Raw genomic sequence first — 15,072 nt, 5'->3', positions numbered from 1 at the left:
TAAACAAGTACTGATGAACGACTAGTTAAGCACAGATTCCTTCTCAGAGCAAAGTGAACTTAAAGACTCTACTACTGATATAGATAATGATACAGATTTGTGGAAGAAAGTCTAGGATGCACATCCACTCAAAATTCCAATTTTCTAATCTGCGAACAGTAACACGCAAGTAGACATTTGGTATGATGGAATTGGTCCCAAGCACTATTTTTTAATCCTAGAACCCTAGAATGCTAGTCATTAATAGTTCTTTGCTAAATGGCACTTCATCTTTCAGTCTTTGCGCCTGCAAAATGCCAGGTACAAAAACACGGCAGAACAAAGGCACACAGTGAAGAATATCCTACGCGGGTTTAATGGTCTTCTGGGCTGCTGTCTGTGCCTTTTTCTGAAACAAGTCTTGTCAATCCATATTTAAAGAGAGAAAATTCAGAAAGCCTGTTCACATCTGTCATTTACTCGCCTCCATCAGTGCCATGGCAAATCGCCAATACTCTACCAGTACCCAAATTACTGCTGTATGATCTTCACACAGCTCCATATTTTCTCTTAGAGAATTTTTAAATGTAACACATATGCATGGAAATACATTTCTGAGTGGAAACATTAAAAAAAAATCTGATTAGAAGTAATTTGATCTAAATAAATTCTTCTGATATTCAACTTCTCATGTTAATATTTCTGGTCCTAACTTACCCTTTTCCCTGCTATTCTTTACATTCACATGTCCCAAGCACACAGTTTATCCTAAATGTCATGCAATATATTAGTGCTCTGAAAGACTATATAAATGATTTAATATTTCCTTTCAAAATTTTATGTCTCTGTTTAAATCTTAAAGTATTTTCTCTTTTTCCACAGTAACTGAACAGAATTAAAGAACAAAAAAAAAATCACAACAACAACTTTTAGGTTGCCTATAGAATGGTGTAGTCAGAGACAGTATAGGAAATGAAAATTTCTGAAATAGCTGCCAGATTTGACTAAGATGACTCTTTAGGAATTCTGACTACTAATGCAGCACTAACATGCAGCCGCTAGTATCAAATGTAGTCCTGAAAGAAGAGAGTCTGTCCAAAAAGAAAGTGATGTGACGTATCACCCCAGGCATAAATCCGGCATTCAGTGAAAAACTCAGATTTGTGATTAGTAAAACAGCTTGAGGGATTCCACCACCTCCAAAAGACTCTGCTGCCACCCAAGTATTATTTTCATAATCTTTTGTTGAAAGCGAGTTTATGCAACTGCTAAAAAAAAGTATTATAAAACTTCTTGTTATGAAAAAATACTTTAAAAATAAACATTTTATTTAAAAGATCAGGAAAGGAGTGTAAACAATTTAACTGGTTATAATGTAACATCAGTGAGGTTGTATAACACTGTAATGCATAAGGCAACAGGATCAATCCGAGTCTAATAGGCAAAATCTTAATGTTTTAGTTTAATCCTCTGATGCATATCTGAATTAGCTAGGGAAATTCACGACAGAAGGTCTCTGAGATGGTATTTTATTAGCCACTATAATGTTCATCCAGTTATAGCTGCCTTCTACAGTATCTATTTTAGACATGTTTTTTTCTATTTTCAGATCTCAGCTGAAAACATACATTTCCCCCAGCTAATACTGCTCCTTTATCCTTATTCCATTTTCTTTTTCAAAGCTGTATTTCATCTCCCGTGCTAGGATCCTCCTGTGAGGACTGAACGATCCTCAGTACTGGAGAAACAGAAATAGGATAAAACAGTAATGCAGACTGCAAGGTCACATTCTTAGGTACTTAAAGCAACAGTTTCTGCTTTAAAGCAAGGGCTCATCCGATGGAAATTTCAGAAGAAAAAGGCTTGGCTGAATTAGTCAATCCAAGAGTGACTCAGTCACCAACGGCATATAGTTTTCAGTACTACCGTATAAAATGTATTTGACAAGGTATTCCCAACAGGTATATGAAAGAATAAATGATGCTGAAGGAGGCTGTGTTAAGGCCTCATATAGAATATTACATACATTTCTGGACATTCACCCAAAGAAAGTGATTTCAGATTGAAATAGATGACAAAATCTAACACTAGGATAAAGGTGGTACAAAGAAAAGCCCATCTTGCAGGAGAAAGCAAAGAAAATGGTCGGTTTAGTCACTCTTCACTCTTCAGAATACACATAGTCCATCACACACTAATTATAAAACTACACATTAATTATGAAGTAACTAATCACATACACACTTCCCTTAATTAAAGAAATATGGAAATGTCCTCTTCAGTCACTTTGGCATCAAGGATGGCTTAACAACCAGCTATTCCATTAAAGAACCCTCAGAAAAGTCTATTCTCTTCTAACTATTCCCTTAACTGTCAAAGAAAACAAAAACATGTGTAAGAATATATACTACTTCTGGTTTTGAGGTTTTTTTCTAAACCAAGAATCTCGTTAAATAATGCTTGTCCATCTTGCTAAATTTGCACGCTGCTGAGCTTCTTATTTTTGTTGCCAAAATAAGTGTTTCAATAGCAGCTGCTTTTCAAAAAAAATCCAAATACACAAAGAAATCAATTCATGAGTCTGCATATTTCTGGTTTATAATACATCCTGACTATATGAAGCGTATGAATCCACAGTTTAACTCATCTGTTGTTTTGTGTCGTCCTAGAGCCCAGGGCTTACTGAGTTGATACAGCGAAGAAAGAGTACCTCAGAGAGAGGAGGTATTTTGATTGTACTAATAAAAAACATGGAAGGAATATTACATTTGGGCAATGAAAGGGGAGTCAGAACACATCAATTTTGGGTGCCTCCTCTCTGTGGACCACATTATAGCATCCTGGGATAGCAGCCACTTCCATCTGTGTGAGCACACCGTGACAGCTCACAAAACTCAGCATCTGTGCACGTGAAGGTGCCCTCAGAGAGCCCTCAACCCCATTCTTCACCGTCAAAACTGACAACAACAAAATTGCTACGTCCTGCTATCAAGCGGAGCTCAATGCCCCACACTCATCCCAATAACTCAAGCTTAATGTCAGCTGTGCAAAATATAATTTAACATGAAGCAGAATCACATAAAATGAAGAATATGTACATAGAAGTTTTTTGACTATGCAAATTGACCAAAGTAGCTGTAAAGAATGCTCACAACTTAAATGGAAAAACCTACACAACTTTTAACTACAAAACACTCACTCACAGAAAAGAAATAATTTCAAAATTCAAAATTTGTATGACTCACAAATTCAGATGTGTCCAGGTGAAAGAAAGTACATGTAAATGAGGTATCTCCATTCTTTTACCTTAGCAATGGTCTCATGCAATCTGAAAGATGGATCCAGCTCTTCAGTTTTTGTTGTATGCACAGGAAAGAGAGCTTCAAAGAGAAAGCTAGAATTCTGTGAAAAAGAAATAAGAAGCCTTTTAGGATTACACATGCATTTGTTTCCTCAAATGCTTACTGCATTTTGTTCAGAGATTCAAAAGTTTTCAAATTATTTTAAAGCTTTAAAAGTCTGATCATCAGACTTTCTTTCACTGACATAATTAACTCATTCCAAGTCTCCAAAAGAGGAACCAAAAACTGTGGTCTTCGTATCTACATTTCATAAAGTAGCAAAGAATTTTGCCTAGAGGAAAAACAACAACAAAAAAAACTGCATGTATTTCATTCTGTTCTAGGCAAAAATCAGCTATTTTATTAAATGAGTTACAATTTAGCCTTCAGAAGACAATAATCACAGTATATGCTTTTATCTTCTACAATCATCCTATTTCTGTAAATAGTAATTCCATCCACATAATTTAGGACTTTTGTCAACTCCCTAAAAGCTTATCCTGACCTCTTTTTAATACCAGACAACATAAGGTATTATTTGTTCAAGATTTTCATCTTTTCTTGTGCCATAAGAAAGCAACCAGTCAGACTGCATACTCGCTGTCATAAGGAAACAAACTAATCAATATCTAGGTGTGTACTAAAAGCAGCAAAACAAACCCAAAACCCAAACCTCAAAGGTGCACAAGTTATCTAATATGGGAATAATTTTGAACCTACCTTCCTGAACCTGGTTTAACAGTCCACAAACAAAACTAAGAAGAAAGGTTTTCCCTACATCAATATTAAGTCCTGAAAGCATCACCAACTGCCTGTAATTTTGTCTTCTAGGCATGGCCAGAATTGCCCATCTTGGAACAGCTAGGAACCTAGTGCCCACCTTATCAGTGCTGAGATACAAAAATCGCTGTAGAAGTGCACCTTGGTGGACTGAGGTGCTCCGTTTGATGAGCATAAATACACTTACTGTTCACCAACGTCAGCGAGTTCAGCAGCACACAAACTATGGCCACGATTATTTCAGAGATCAGTACAAGGACATGCAAGCACATGCCTATCGTGCCATTTTATAATCCGCTGGTTATGAGCACTTCCTTTACACAATCATACTCTTCAAGGTAAATTCAGTGCTCAAATGCACATATACACAGAGATGCATCCAACGCTACACTCTGAAGAGAAAGAAGACTTCACTTCCCTCCGCATGTTAAACTCCATTTAGCGGTAGCCAATTAAGTGCAACATCATATTTTTATCCACTTTTAAAAGGCCTGAATCTTTTTTTTGCCTATGAATCTCATGCTGCATTTTGATGTTAATTTCAGATGCCAGCACCTAAGCATGATATTATCATCTTTAGCTAGAATATCCAAAAGTCATTTACTGGATTTCATATTTAGTGTATAATGCATTGTGTGCCATGTAGAATCACACACAGGCTTACCAGAGAGGTGGAGCAGGGGAACATAACGGGACTCTAAGCTTCGCATTAACACACTTCCACATAGCATGTCTTCCCATCTGAGTGCTGGGGAACTAGTCTTGGCCTTTATCTGACAACCCTCAGAATCTCTAAAGAAGTATCAGCACGCAGATTCATTTTCAGATTAAGTTAGCCTAGTCCTAGAGCTCACATGCTGCAGGTTTCTCTTACTGCCACTGAGGTTTTTTTTTTGAACAAGCACAGCAGTAAGAATATAAGAAATGTAGCCATCAAGAAAGGTTAAGCAGAGAAGTGAAATGTGTGAATTGTGAAATTAATACATTCTGTCAGATTCATAATCGTAACACTTTACATATGTTAGTTCTAGAGTTTTATGTAAGACCCAATAAGAGAGTGCCCCAATTCTGAGTACAATTTTTATGCTCTATCAAAATACATATAAAATTGTAATAGCAGTAATAAGAAGCTCTCAACATCCCAGGCCCAGAAATGCCTAAATCATCATGGGATAATAATATGATTCCATCTTAATAAAAATCATTTTGGAAAATATTTAGAGTCTTTTCAGACAGAATTCCAAATAAAATGCACAGAAGTTCAGAGTCCAGCTAGAACACTCCTGTTACTTAAGACAATTTCTCTGGCCTGGATTATTTCCAGACTGTTGGGCAATATTGACAATGTTCTGGAAACCTGTCCTTCTCAAAGATCAACTTCCCATATCTATGAGACTAATACTTCTTCTGCTTCCTTCTCCTGACATTTACTGATCTTCAATACTTCTGTCCTTATACTCCAAAAATGACTCATAATTTGTATACATAAGTAGCCAAGTCCCTCCTTTAAGGGCATAAAACCTGGCAATGATACTTAACTCATTCTTCAACTGCCATGAAGTTATTTGCATTCAGAGACTGCACGCTGCATAACAACAGAATGAAGTTCTGGTTTAAAAAATATTAATATCGATCTGAGCTTTAATAGGACTGATTTGTGAGGTTTTCCCTCCACTATCTTTCCAGCTGCTAAAAACCATCTCTAGGACTTACTGTTTGAAACCTCAGGAAATACTTCTCTCCTGGTTTCCTCAATTTATCTGCTTCGTTCTGGCTTGTACAATCTCTTTTTATGTGACTGAGCTTTGCTCTTTTGCAGGCTGGGTTCTAAGCCATACAAAGGCTAAAGAAAAACAGTAGTCCAGCAAAAAAAATGCAGTTAGTTTCAACTGAAACAGAAGAAGTCAAAAAGAAGCAGAGAAACAAACTGCCCTCTTCCTCAGAACGAGCTATGCAAAGTATCATTTAGGGCTGGTGGATAAGGCGGTGGTATCTGAAATATCCCTGCTCAGTAAGAACTATGTTTGTACCATACAACCGAGTATGCTGCACAGACCCAAGAGCTACTTCTTCGTTAGCCATTACACCGACGTACCATCGCTGTCTTCCCAAACGATACGCCATGCAAACACATTATAATCGTATCAGGGATGCGACACACCAGTATGGTCTGCTCAAAACTACTCAGCTTAGGCCAATAGTTCCCTACAGACCCTCTACTCCTTCCACCTCCTGAGCTAGCAGACTCACAGCTAACCTAAGCTTCTTTGAACAGTGTAACATGTTTCACAGACATGTTCAAGAAAACTCAGTGAAAGGTAGGCCTGGGGGGAAAAAAAAAAAAAAGTTATGTTACACTGCAGAAAATTTTGTTTGCTTCAATTCTCTACAGATTTAAGATGGCATGATGAACACCCTATCAATATTTCCACACAGTTCTACAGGTTATTTTTGGTAGAAAACTTCTACCACTACTTTAAAAAATAGCAATGATTCATACAAATTTTTGTGTTCAGTCATGCCTCCTTATGTTTTATAATTTGTCACGAAAGTATCAGAATAATAAAGTCATTTTTGTTAGATCCTGGGCAGAAGACGATAATCATCTATTATAAAGATAAAACACACAGTTCAGAATTAATCCATAACATCTATCCATCTTTAAGTTTGTGCACTAATTTACAGAACTATGTCATTTCATTGGGCAGGGAGGTAAGACAGACCGTCATTCTGCTACAGCAGGGCTTATGCCATTTATCATCATTCACAAAGCTGCCATCAGCAACTCAGAAACAATTACATTTTTATATTAATCTTGAATACATTACCGAGAGTCAGGGAAAGGAATGATTACTGAATTAGATTTGCTGCAAGAGATGGGATTATTGCACCATCTAGACAAATGCTCATTCTCTGGAATCTGAGACTTGATGAATCACACACAAGCATAGCAGGGAAACACTATTTGACCTGTTTTTATCCTACCTTACTTTAGACACATACCTGAGGTGCATAGGTTAGGATTCTAGGAGTCCTGCACTCCTCCTCCCACACGAATATACACATGAGTACATATTCATACTCATACTCTTAATTTAGGTGTCTTTATAAAGTCTCTAATTTTAGATGGGATGAACGCAGGCATTGTATGCAGTCTTTGAGATACTGGATCTTTTGATCTTCAACTTCCTATCAGCACCCATGCTGAAAGGCTGCTCCTTTTAAAAACCACGCATGAGACAAGATTTTTCTCCTGATTTGTAGATTTTACACATTTGTAAATATACTGTCTCTCCTTCCCTATACATGAATCTTCTACTTGCCTGAAGGTAACCAGTGGTAAGACTACAGTGGTCCAAGAATCTAAGAGGAACACAAATCACGAGATGGCTGTTCTTAGCTTATTTCTCCATAGATACCAATCACATTAACAGTTTATGAATTATATTAAGTGCATTTCTTCCTCTAATCCTTTATGAACAGGGGAAAAGACAGCCAACGCAGAAATAATGAAGATGCACGTAACAGCAATATTAATGAAAAGACATCAGGAATACACTATGGTCTTCAACCGTAAGTACAAAGCATTTGAGTAAGTGATGAGCAGCTCCCCTCCTCGTGGAGAGGACAGTATTTTCTTTGTATTTACTGGCTTTGACAGTAAGACTCTTTCTTTGTGCGCCCATGTGTGTAAAGAGAAAATCCGCCTCAGGAAAAGAGGTATGTTTTCCATTCATTCTGTGATCAGGTTATGAATATCCTCCCTGCTCTTCTTAGTCCCTTCCATATCGAGGAATGGAAGTTTTTTGTTTGTTTGATTACTGTGTCCCTCCTGTACCGGCCTTGTTGCCGCTCCTATGCTCTGGAAAACTCCCGGACTAGTATGTTCCTTCCCTGGAAGCCACTGGGCAACCAACACTCCCTCCAAAGGGTTCCAGCTTAGTCCAGATCACAGCAGCTGGGCAAGGTGAGTGGGTAGTCTTTGCTAACACCTCAGTTGTTGTATTTTAAAGAAACACAACATATATAAGCAGTGAGCTGCAGATAGACCAAAATGCGTGTTGCCATCAGAAGTGGCAAATCTTTGATGGAATCAAGACTCTGCTCGGTAAGACCTTGAAAGGGTCATACAGAATCACTATTTTAAGCAGGCTTGTGCATTTTCACACATGGTTAAGCTTTCTGCGTGGCAACCAAAGCCTCTGTGTGCACTACAGAGTGCCCACAAAATATACCAAATGACTACTATTTTATATATTTATACTTAGTATAGATAATTTTTATTATTATGTATTTGTCTACTGGTGTGTGTTTGTATGCATATACACATCCAGATAGTACTTACAAACAGCTGATCCAATATTACTATCTGAAGCAACTTGTGGACAGCTAAACTATCTTGCCCTATACTTAATACATACTATACACTATACTAAAATGGGACATGTTTACAATTTTTTTTTTAAATAAAAGACATCACCATAACAAACTACTAGAAAAGCAAGTGTATTCAGGTTCCCATTTTCTATTGTCATTCAAGTATTATGCTCACCAGAGAAAGCTACATGAATTTTCCAAACAACAGAAGACCCCTCTTTATCCCAGAACATACGTGGCAGAGATCTGAGTCTAGATGATGTTTCAGGAGTACCTCTCAGCATTTAACAGCGACAGCAACATTTTCCAACAGCGAGCAACTGAATTAGCCTCCTCATTCATTCTTTCAGCAAGCTCACATTAGTGGGTTTCTTTTTTTAAAAAAAAAGAACAGCAATTTGCTAAGTAAATTTCTAGTAAGAAAAAGACATGCTAATCCAAAGTGCACTGAAAACAAGTATATTATGCCTTAAAGTTTTTCACCCACAGCAGGAGTTACAGCTAGACTTGCTATCCTCATACCCTCCCGCACTCATTTGCTAAACAAAATTCACTCGACTACACTTCCACTTAAGCACTAGTATCATGGAGAATTCAGATGACTACTGTTACCATCTAAACTCGTGCTGCTGAAGATGTCAGACTGGAACCCTGTAGTCCTGCTGACATAGGAGTAGTGACTGTAGTACACCTTGGGGATTGGATGCAGGTCACAACAGACAAGGACAGACAGTAACAGCAAGGGTTAGGGAGACTTCTAATGGCCCCTTTATTTTGCCTTTCCAGCTAGGTAATAACTTGCACTCACTTTGTACAACGTACACAGTGTTTCACATATTACAGAACGGAATAATCTCACAATGACATTCATTTTTGGAGAGACTTTTACAAGGTTAGACCACTACGATGTTAAACAGATCCTAAGATCTAGATGCTCAACTTCCATTCATGCTTTTCAAAACTTCCTCTTTGCTGTTTATTGCCTTTTGTAAATTGCTCCGTGGGTACCTAGAGACCCAAAAGGATTAGGAATGTTTGCTCTTCTGAAAGCTACCTCTTTATAATAAAAATTCATAAAAGCTGCGGAAAGGACGCTGCCAATAATCCTTGAATTCCCAGGTAAATGCTTTTTGTTCCTCTATGAACCTCTTCAGAAGATGAACAGACAGGTATAGCATATGTATTTGGAAGCTGGCTTTCCAAACCTCTTTTATTTCATCTTCCTTTTAGAATGATCAGTTAACCTGATCTTTTCAATACTAATTTAATGAAGCATTCTGTGAAATTAGAAAGACATTGATGTTCTACTTTTCAAATAATGGGTCACTTCTGATTAAACTTCGACTGAACAGTCAACTTTCAATCTTAAAACAAATTGCCTCCTTTTCTTTTTAATTTGAACCCAATTTCCTGCTGCCCTCAGGTCTCCTGACAGTAATTAATTGATTTATGAAATGATTAAATGGAGATTGAAAATGCAAAAAGAATAACCTAAAAACCCCAAACCTGGCTTCCTCTCATTTATTTACGATGAACACTAAAATCCACTACTAATTTACTAGACTCATTTTCCTAACTTATCTTATCCCTCCTCAATTAATAACCTGAACAGAATGGCTCACCTTATAAAGACACTAAATTTGCCATCCCATGTGTACCCAGTCATGGCATACTTTCAATTTATGTTCCAACTTTCACCCAATGCATTTTGAAGCATGAATAAAATCCCACAGCACTTTTGGTGATTTAAAGTAAAATAGTAAATACCAACAAATATTTTAGAAATCAGTTTTGCTGCCATAAAAAAAATCAACTACTATTACACAGTGGGCATCCCCTGGCCTTAGAATTGGAAATAGTTAAGCGGTACATAAACCAGTCAATTTTCTTTTTGTTTACTAGACTGTGACAATACATTTACAATGTAAATGTACATCTACAATAACAAGATTCCTATTTGCTTGACTACTACTTTGGAAACTTAAATTATTTGTTAGGAAACTCAAATACGGTATCTAATAATTTCTTAATATGCTCTCATTCCACACCTGCACACATTTCTCTCGTCTGCTCAATTCTCCTCAGCATTTATAAAAGGAATAGCCTGTCTCCTACAACCTGCAGAATAACACACAGCACCTAATGCCAGAGAATGCAACCAGTTCCCTGCAACAGGATGAAGACACTGTCTCCAGAGCCCTCTAAATCCACACGCTACACAATTCAGGTTCTGGGATAGCTCCTCACGCTGAGGTTACTGTGACAGCATTTAGATAATAACAGAAGACAGAAGGAAATTTCCAGAGTGTTTGGGAAAAAGTATCATTCAGCATTTAAGCCGTCTACAACGTCTACAAGCTGAATCACTCTCAATCAGCAACAATGATGATCTGAAAAAACACAGTCCTCAGACCAGACTCCTTTAATCAGTTTGACTTCAGCCTCGTCAGTATTTGTGCCAGTTTGTTATCCACAGTTTTCACTTTGTCCTGGGTTATTATGATATCTAGCCACAGAACATGAAAGCAGGACCTCCTTTTGCATCTTCAGCTAAATGCAATCCTTCTCTGTCCCATCCAACATAGGCTATATTTTATCAGGAATTTAGAAATATATGGCTCCGGCTTCTTTTATTATTTTCAAATGACTATGATACCTATACTATATTAACGCAGCTCCAACACCTCAAGGAAGGAAAAACCTCAAGCAAATGCCTTCCTGTTGCATCCTTTAAGAGTTAACCCAAATATGTCCTTATTCGAAGTGAGGGCAGGGAAGAGCCTATGTGTGTGTGCACACACACGCATGCACTTACTACACGTAGGTGGTACCTTTTCTAAACAGGCCTTGCACTGGCTAGTCCTGCAGGAATATTTGAAAGAGGAAAATTTAGAACATCACGACCGATTAATATTCTTGCAAAAGGAATGTAAGGATAGCATGAAGTCTAATAGCATGAAGGCAAAAGACACATGAGAGGAAACGATCCAAGGAAAGCAGTCAGCAGAACAAAAATCTTTCTGAAATCCGAAGAGGTAGCGACAGTCCAGTCTAATGCTACCATGAGTGCTAAACTCTGTAAAGCAAATAGGGGAAGGAAGGGGAAAAAAAAGTGTAAAGAGAAAGGCAAGAGAAAGTCGTTCTGTTTTCATCACATAGATCAAAGAATAATGTCTAGTAGAAGGCAGTTTAGCAGTGTAAAGCCTCTGCCGTATGAGATACACTGTATTGAGAAAATAATCTCTTGCCCATTTACACATATAGGCTGTATTTGTGCTAGGAGCTACTAACATGTTTTGCTCTTTCTGCCTTTGTGTAATACAACAGCACACAGATTAGACTTAGAGCAACCTGAGGCACACACACAAACATGCAGTGTCTGGACACGGAAACACAAAGAAAGTTATCAGTGCTCACCATCAAAATCAACTTGGGAAACGAGTCCCGTTGGAAAGTTGAATTCACCTGCACAGCCTATGCTAGAAAGCTGTACGAGTACTCAAAACTATTACCCAGAAACATAAGGGTCTACAATTGCATGAAGAATTGTCTGCATTTGTATTCAAGACCAGTGCCAAAAATCTGCCATAGCATGAAGGAGAAAGACACATCAGAAGAAAAGGTAGAGGGAGAGCAACGAGCAGAACAAAAATACCTCTGAAACCTGCACTCCAGGATCTCCCTCCTCCATCTTACCCTAACTCTAGCGATTGGCACATGGTGCGTTGGCAGCAAACATACAATTGTATTCTTTTGTGAAACTCGCGTTTCATCTCCTATCAGCTAAAAGGCCATCTCTTCTCCATCTTCCTCTTTCTTCTGGCAGGATAGAAGAGATTGAATCAGAGGTTTCACTGGAAGAAGTGTCAGGGAAAGAGCAACAGAAAAAGACATCTCACAGACTAATATATCATTCATCAGCAGCCATCTGGCAAACTTTTATTTTCAGCTGCAGTCAGAAATAGATTTTTAAACAGATTTACTGAAAAGTGGATGACGTAGCACATAACATACTAAAGCCAAAGTGTGGCTCTCAAATGTGTGGGTTAATTGAATCAATGGAATGACACTAAGGACTAATGCACGGCATGTAGTATTTCACACTAACACAGGTCCCTGAAGTTGCAAATACTCTAACAAGAAAATGCATACCTCTGCATCCCTTTAGCAGACTGACTTTTCCCTGTATAACTGGTCTTGACACCTAACTAAACGTTCCAAAATAAATATGCAAAGGATTATAAAGTGGTATGAAAGCTGTTTTACACTAATTTAAAGACATAAAATGTGCATGTTTTTAAATTATGTTTAGAAATCAGAACTTTGCAGTGGCCACGGCCTAAGGCAATATGCGAGTCGAAAGTTTCATCCCGAGTGAGAATGTCCCTATCATGTGAAAATGGACATGGCAGAAAGGAGGAGTTTCTGCCAAAAGCTTTTTCTTTGGTAATTTTACTATTTATTTTACTAAAGAATTTTTAATAAAGAAACAAAAACAAACTTATTTTCTGTTTAAGCTTCCTGCTAAGGACATGCACCAAGCTTGTGAAATCATTAGAAGCAAGCTGTAAATACTGGAAGAGAAAAGAAATGTCTGCCAAATCAGAATGCAAAATTTATTTTATTAGTAAACTCAAATGCAGGCAGAAAAACTCCAGCCCACAGACAGGTAAAGAATTTAAGTACTTTTACTCATATCCTTTAATTCCGTGTTTTCTTCCTTACATCAGGAAGTAAATTGAAAATAATCACTATAAAGGTATAAATTCACAGATCACAGAATAAAGAAAGTCTATTCCTCTCTAGAGTCTTACCTTGCTGATTCTCAAATTGAAGGCAAAATCAGCAGCATATGTAGCAGTAAGCAGCCCAAGCCAGAAATCTGGAACCTCACAGAGGATCTTTCCAAAGCTTCAGAAGATTAGAAACAGGGAGCTCAGTTCAGATTCATTACAAAGAAAATAGACCAATGAACTGGGTGCTTTCGTTACATCTCTTTTATGCACTATTTTTTTTCAAAAACACATTGAATTATACTAAGTCATACTTGAACTTCAGTGAAGGTACCCAAGGATCTCATTTGTATGAAAAGCAAATATCCAGCCTACTATAGTTAGGCCAGAGAACAAATTCGGTTCCAGTTTGATCCTAAATTAATGACAGAGGGTGGGATCCTACATGTTCCCAGCATGGATTCTGGACCACAACCTCTTCCTGCACAGTATTTCTCTTGTTTTTGGTCATGTAGCTCCTCTGAGAGCTTGCTTCTTACTCTAACTCTGATAGGAAGAAAATGAAGGAAACAAGTGTTCCTATCTATAGGCTTACAATTATGTTCAATGGTTTTCTGCTCAAGTATGGCACTATAGGAGAATAATCCATTCTGAACTAATCCTCTCCAGAACACCACTGAGAGCTGGAGCTTGAAGTAAGCAGTGACAAGAACATAAATAGCAACCGTGAAAGGGAGGGAAAACACCACAAAATATTAACAGTCTAAAGATTTCCAAGAAATTTCAGTGCAAGGAGAAAGTGAGCCACAGGTAAGGAGACCAGCCAGAGAAAAATGGGAAAAGTTTCCTCTACAGCCGCAGATGCGCTACACTCTCCTACACTGCATTGTAGATAAGCTTTTAATTAGATGAGCTTACCAGGAAAAACAAACATTTGAAAAGCAACAACGCCTACGTAACCCATAAAATTTATACCAGACTGTATTCTTATTATTCTTCTTGTAACATCTGGTTTGTAATGTACAATTACAATGCTAAAGGAGTATTCCGGGGAAAAACGTTCTCAAGTCCACTCAGTACTGTAAGAATTATATTTGTATAGGGGCAGTATAAAAGACAGCAATTCGCTGAAAAGCCTAAAAAGGAGTTTGGTGCCTAACACCCTATTATATCTTTTAGACAGGAGCTGCCAAGTTAAGTGCTTTATTGGTTTAGAGCCCTATTCTGTAAAAGGCATTCCAAGGTAATCAGTGGTGAGGACTGAAAAGCCTTTTGGTAAGTTTTGTTTCAGCAATTCATGAACTATTGAAAAATAAGTTAAAAAATCCTGTATAGCCCTTTGTATGTCTGTGATTTAAAGGCCAGCAGATCTAATAGACAGTGAAGATCAGAGGATATAAAAAAATTATTTACGTTTTAATTGATTTTCATTAGCTATGTATCACTGTCTTTTTAATGCTGAAAAGATGAAAGCGAGCACAGATTTTTCTTAAGAAGCTTATATTGAAACTTTTTAATATTGCAAAATGGTTGGCTCTAAGACTAATGGTGTTTAGTATCTACTGAAATTATTCTCAATTAGATCTCATACAGTCTACATATTTCCAAAGCACTAACAGAAGTTGCAGCACAGTCACTGACAAATCTCTTCGTCTTTGCCATATACTTGAAATGTTTCCTAACAGAGCTGCCGTTCCTTCTTAACAGTGGAACAGCTCACTGCCCTCTCTTACCAAAAAGCAAGGACAGGTCAGGTGACTTACTACTTGCAAGAACTTCCCTAATTCAGCTTTTGAAAACTAACTTCTAAATTGTATTTTGGCCTACAAGAACTTGTGTAGTTTGAAAGCCAATGTTGCAAG

The 15,072-nt window shown here is 37.6% G+C and overlaps 1 protein-coding gene across 1 annotated transcript in view; it reads right to left on the bottom strand.

Moving 5' to 3' along the window:
- NAALADL2 (N-acetylated alpha-linked acidic dipeptidase like 2) overlaps positions 1–15,072 on the bottom strand; it is a 358,090-nt gene that overhangs the window by 68,509 nt on the left and 274,509 nt on the right. Inside the window, exon 11 of the mRNA XM_062582696.1 lies at positions 3,286–3,381. Coding sequence (XP_062438680.1) covers positions 3,286–3,381 — 96 coding nt within the window. The remainder of the gene's footprint in view (positions 1–3,285; positions 3,382–15,072) is intronic.

Source organism: Rhea pennata, chromosome 9, assembly GCF_028389875.1.
Source record: "Rhea pennata isolate bPtePen1 chromosome 9, bPtePen1.pri, whole genome shotgun sequence".
In the NCBI taxonomy this organism is placed as follows: domain Eukaryota; kingdom Metazoa; phylum Chordata; class Aves; order Rheiformes; family Rheidae; genus Rhea; species Rhea pennata.
This window is presented reverse-complemented; position numbering and strand designations above follow the sequence as displayed.